Here is a 5,566-nt window from a genome sequence, read left to right on the forward strand (position 1 = left end):
TCTGTCTGTCTGTGTACCTGTCTGTCTGTCTGTGTACCTGTCTGTCTGTCTGTGTACCTGTCTGTCTGTGTACCTGTCTGTCTGTGTACCTGTCTGTCTGTCTTGATTTCTGACATCATCTTTGTTTATCGGAGCGTTCCTTCAGTAATCTTCCTCTCCCGCTGCTCTTCTAATCTGTTCCCTGCTCCTCTCTCATCCTTGTCGTACTCTTCCTCTTCCTCTCTCTCTGGTTCTTCATCCCCTCGATTCCTCGTCCTCTTCATGTGTGGGAGGAGCTATAAATACCTCTGTTACCAACAACATGAATACAAACCTCTCTCTCTCCTCTCTTGTCTCTCCTCCCTGCACCTCTGACTCACTCATCCCCCCCCCCCTCCATCTTTCTCTCTCTCCTCTCACCTTGAACTCCTCGTCTTCCTCGTCTTTCCTCGCCACACGTCATTTATCATCATTACCTGACGACGTGGCGGTTTGGAATTGTTCCTTTATGTGTCACTTCTCTCTTAGCGCTCGGAGCGTGATGGAGACGACTCAGCTGCTACCGCCATGAATTTCAGCTCAATATGTTGAACTAACAGAGTTGGAGGTGTTTTTCTGTTTGCTAAAGTTAATAATCTGTGGCGGCCATCTTGGCTCCAGATCAGTTGTAGACAGGGGCGGAGCCAGAGGGGTAGCTGGGGTGGCAAGGGGGTGTAGATTGGTTTAGACTGTTCTCTGATAGTACTGTAGGTTTAGTTGTGTATGTTTAAAAATAGCTGAATTATTTGTAAAATTAGCGTTAGCATTAGTGGTTAGCTTAATTTGGGATTAGCATGGATGATAAGAATGTGATCGTTCTTATCTACTCCACAATAAATTTAATTTCAATAAGTCTTAAAATGGTTGAATTAAAGCCTTTTAAAGTTAGCTGTGGTGGCCATCTTGAATTTTTGATTAGAAGTTAGAACTTGGTAAAGATTGTTTTTGGCTACTTCTACAAAAAAACAGAACACCTCTGCCACCCCTTTCCAAAAAAAGTCTAGCTCCGCCCCTGTCGTAGAAAACAAATTATGTAAAGATGTGTTTGTTTCAAACAAACCTGCCGAGGATCTCCAGCAGCTCAGCCACGCCGTTGAAGTGCTCAGTTTCATAAATGAACCTGAAAAAATCACGAGAGCAAAAAAAAAATGAAGTATTTTTACTGCAGGTGAAGGTTTGGTTACTATGGCATAAAAAAGGCATAAATAAGCAATAAGTCAGTTTCATTTTTTTTGTGTGTGTGTGTGATGGTAGCACTGTACCTGAGGAAGATGTTGTTGATCTGTTTGCGGATGTAAGCTCGAAGGCCCAGTAATTTTCCGTAAACACGGTGCAGGATGGTCTTCAGGTACTCCCTCTCCCGGGGGTCCTCGCTGTCAAACAGCTCCAGGAGCTCCAAACACAAACACAACATCGTTACAGCTACAAAACCTGCACCTGCCTGGACTGCGTTAACTCTGAGCTCCCTGCTCCTACGGCAGGTTTTCTTTTCTCTGAACTAATCTGAACTGAGTAGGTCAGCTTCAGAAGTGTTGCTCTCCTCTTTTTTTTATTTATCCTGGAAGTTTTGAGACAAACGTTTTGATTTACCTGCAAAACAAATTTCTGGTCGATGTAGCGTTTGGCCATGGAGGGCTGGAAGTCTGGGCTTTCAAGGAATCGCAGAAAAAACTCGTACACCAGCTGAGGGCAGAGACGACAGGAAATTGTTTTATATAAACTACAAAACTTTCTTATAAGGTATAAACTAAGCATAAAACATAAAAATTCTGTAAGGCTTGAGGCTGCCTGGATTTCACTGAAATACATTCTGAAACTCTCATAATCGAGGTTTTTAGTCAAAAATAAGAACATGAAATAAGACGCTCTACCTAAACCTGCAGATATTTGTGTGTGTTTGCGTACCTGCAGATTTTTGTGTGTTTGCGTACCTGCAGATGTGGCCACGATGCTTCCAGTGTCGGCTCATCTTCCTCTGGGTCAAACTCTGGGTTCTCACTGGGAGGAAGAGTGCGGAAGATGTTGACTGAGATCTGAAGAATATAAAGGAGGAGGAAGAAAAATGGATCCGTGAGGAATAAAAAACTAACCTTCAGGTCAGTTTTACATTTTTCTTCAGATGTTTTAGCCTGATGACCCCGAGGGGTCCAGGAGCTGTAGCTTGGGGGTCCCCAAAATAAATTACAATAAATTATTCATAGAATTCAATTTAAAGAAGTCCATTTTTACTAATAGGGACCAGTAAAAAAAAAAAAAAACATCTAACAAAACCAACTATTATTCTAATGGCATTTAAGGGTTAAAATAGCAGTATAGTTTTTAATCAACATGAAGATTTTGAGGCAGTCCCTGGATTTCTTTCACCTGTAAGGGCCCCAAGACCCAAAATGTTTGAGAAGCCCTGCTTTAAAGAACTCCCATAATTAGGATTTTTTTGTTTTTGTTTTCATTTTGGCTAAATTTGGCAAAAATATGCCACAGAGAAGCTATTTGCTTGCGTAAATAAGCATAAATTCAACAACTGTTTAACGTAAAACTGACTGTTTTTGTTTGAAATACTGACATTTTTTATCGATGGGAGTTATTTTAAGTCGACAGCAGAACATTGTGCTCTGAGCCCCCACTCTGACTAGCCTTTAGCTCATCAGTCTGGTCAGAATTAAACTGTTTCTCCAAACTGAGGGAGCGATCTACTGCAGGTAAGATGGTAACTCTTCATAAGTTAGCCACAGAACCTGATGGATCAGAACTGTCGTATGTTGAATCATCACCTGCTTTTTAATGTTTGGAGCTGATTTACAAGAAATCATGAATGGATGAAGTAAAGTTTAGAAATGTAAATACAGCGGGTAAAATAAGTATTGAACACGTCACCATTTTTCTCAGTAAATATATTACTAGAGGTGCTAATGACATGAAATTTTCACCAGATGTYGGTAACAACCCAAGTGATCCATACATACAAAGAAATCAAACCATAAATGTCCAGAAATGAAGTTATTTGTAATAATGTGGAATGGCACAGGGGAAAAGTATTGAACACACTTACTGAAATTTATCTAATACTTTGTACAAAAGTCTTTGTTGTCAATGACAGCTTCAAGACGCCTCCTGTATGGAGAAACTAGTGGCATGCATTGCTCAGGTGTGATTTTGGCCCATTCTTCCACAAACAGTCTTCAAATCTTGAAGGTTTCGTGGACCTCTTCAATGAACTCTGATCTTCAGTTCTTTCCATAGATTTTCTGTTGGATTCAGGTCAGGTGATTGGCTGGGCCATTCCAGCAGCTTTAGTTTCTTTCTCTGAAACCAACTGAGAGTTTCCTTGACTTTGTGTTTGGGCTCATTGTCTTGCTGAAATGTCCAGCCACGTTTCATCTTCATCATCCTGGTAGATGGAAGCAGATTTTTATCAAGAATATCTCTCTACATTTTTCCACTCATCCTTCCTTCAATTATTTGAAGTTTGCCAGTACCATATGCTGAAAAACAGCCCCACACCATGATGTTCCCACCTCCAAACTTCACTGTTGGTATGGTGTTTTTGGGCTGATGTGCAGTGCCATTTGACCTCCAAACAGGATGTGTATTCTGGCATCCAAACAGTTCAATGTTGGTCTCATCTGACCAGACTATATTCTCCCAGTATTACACAGGCTTGTTTAAATGTTGTGCAGCAAACTTTAAAGGAGCTTCAACATGCTGTTTCTTCAGCAGTGGAGTCTTGCGTGGTGAGCGTGCATACAGGCCATGGTGGTTCAGTGCATTACTTATTGTTTTCTTTGAAACAATCGTACCTGCTAATTCCAGGTCTTTCTGAAGCTCTCCACAAGTGGTCCTTGGCTCTTGGACAACTCTTCTGATAATTCTTTTCACTCCTCTGTCAGAAATCTTGTGAGGAGCACCTGGTCGTGGTCGGTTTATGGTGAAATAATGTTCTTTCCACTTCTGAATTATGGCCCCAACAGTGCTCACTGGAACCTTCAGAAGTTTAGACATTCTTCTGTAACTGATGCCATCATTATGCTTTGTAACAATAAGGTTGTGAAGGTCTTGAGAGAGCTCTTTACTTTTACCCATCATCAGATGGTTCTTGTGTGATACCTGGCCATCATTTGGGACTGAACCAGCTGATATTAACTTGATGGTTTGATTTCTTTGTATGTATGGATCACTTGGGTTGTTACCGACATCTGGTGAAAATTTCATGTCATTAGCACCTCTAGTAATATATTTACTGAGAAAAATGGTGACGTGTTCAATGCTTATTTTGCCCGCTGTATGCAGAAATCATGCTGGAGTTTCTGTCACAGGAAGAAGCTGCAGAACTGAGTGTGTGGGTATCTTTTGTGTTATATTTTAGTTTCTAAGCAACTCCATCTTGTGTTGGTGACTTCTAATGCTGATTTAGCAGCGACTGATAAGCCATGCAACAAACGCTCTCTAACTAAGTCATAATTTATTCAGTAAATGCATCTCCACTGACCACTTTAATTGCTCATTTTAAGGTGCTTCTAAAGCTTGATTAAATTTGAAAAAGGGTCCAAATTATTCACCAGATTTCTTTTAATCTCTACGTAGAATAAAAACATGCATTTTTTGGACGTCCCCTCAAAATGTCCGTTCCTCAGCCTTCAGGCTTCACCACTTCATCCAGAATATGTTTGATGCATCAGCAGGCCGTCATAAAAGCACCAGATAGCTGCTAATCTTCAGTTCTGCTTTTATAGGTTGATGGTTTTCGATGTGTTGTAGCTCCGACACATTATGAGGCGCTAATTTTTTGCCCCCTTTTTTTTTTTGTTCTGAACATTGAGCCGTTCCTCCATTTTCCCACCTCGGGGTAAAAGCACTCAGAGCTATAAGCTCCATACGCTCTGCAGGCTCCTCTGGGATCTCTGCTGTCCACACTCTGCACCACTTTATCTCTCCGCTCCATTCCCGCTGTTATCATTATGTGCGTAGAGTCTTCCTCCCTCCTTTGTTACCTTCCGCTCTTCTCTCCATTCATCCCCTTATCAGTTTATCCATATGCTCTTTTTTTTCTGTTGCGATTGATTGGATTCACATGAGAGTCTGTCTGACCAGCTATTGACCCAGTTACACGTCAGCTTCACCACGGCTATCACATGGAGCCAAAAGGACGAGGAGTATGGAGAGCCCTTTCATTCAAAATGAAATAAATAAATAATGTAATTAATAAAGTATTAATAAATATTCCATCAAATAAATAAAAGTCCATGTGAAATAAAACTTAATCAATAAATATATAATACATTTTTGGCATGTCTTTAAATTATTTTTGTTTATTTATTTATTTTGTTAATTTATTTATTTACATTTAAATTTATTTATTTATTACATATTGTAGTTTTATTTCGTGACACTTGTTTTGTAAAGCTACTTTACATATTTCAGGGACTTTTATTTTAAACTCCCTTTTCATTTCATGCCGTTTTACTATTTCATGTTGTTTTATTTCATGGTCCAATATGCAATATTGTAATAAAAATAAAATAAAAAGTGTCACAAAATAAAACTACAATAT

The 5,566-nt window shown here is 39.7% G+C and overlaps 1 protein-coding gene and 1 long non-coding RNA gene across 3 annotated transcripts in view; one reads left to right on the forward strand and one right to left on the reverse strand.

Annotated features, from left to right (window-relative positions):
- LOC106535725 (serine/threonine-protein phosphatase 2A 56 kDa regulatory subunit beta isoform) overlaps positions 1-5,566 on the reverse strand; it is a gene marked incomplete at its 5' end in the record, with an annotated part of 38,879 nt that overhangs the window by 13,830 nt on the left and 19,483 nt on the right. Inside the window, 4 exon segments of the mRNA XM_014032793.1 lie at positions 1,079-1,138; positions 1,281-1,411; positions 1,609-1,701; positions 1,950-2,051. Of these exon segments, the coding sequence (XP_013888247.1) occupies positions 1,079-1,138; positions 1,281-1,411; positions 1,609-1,701; positions 1,950-2,051 (386 nt within the window).
- The window catches only part of LOC106535726 (uncharacterized), a 20,184-nt gene continuing 16,646 nt past the window's right edge, over positions 2,029-5,566 (forward strand). For both annotated transcript variants that reach the window (XR_001312475.1, XR_001312476.1), the window contains exon 1: positions 2,029-2,114. This is a non-coding gene — a long non-coding RNA (uncharacterized LOC106535726). The remainder of the gene's footprint in view (positions 2,115-5,566) is intronic.

This window comes from Austrofundulus limnaeus, unplaced genomic scaffold (assembly GCF_001266775.1).
Source record: "Austrofundulus limnaeus strain Quisiro unplaced genomic scaffold, Austrofundulus_limnaeus-1.0 Scaffold1543, whole genome shotgun sequence".
Lineage (NCBI taxonomy): Eukaryota > Metazoa > Chordata > Actinopteri > Cyprinodontiformes > Rivulidae > Austrofundulus > Austrofundulus limnaeus.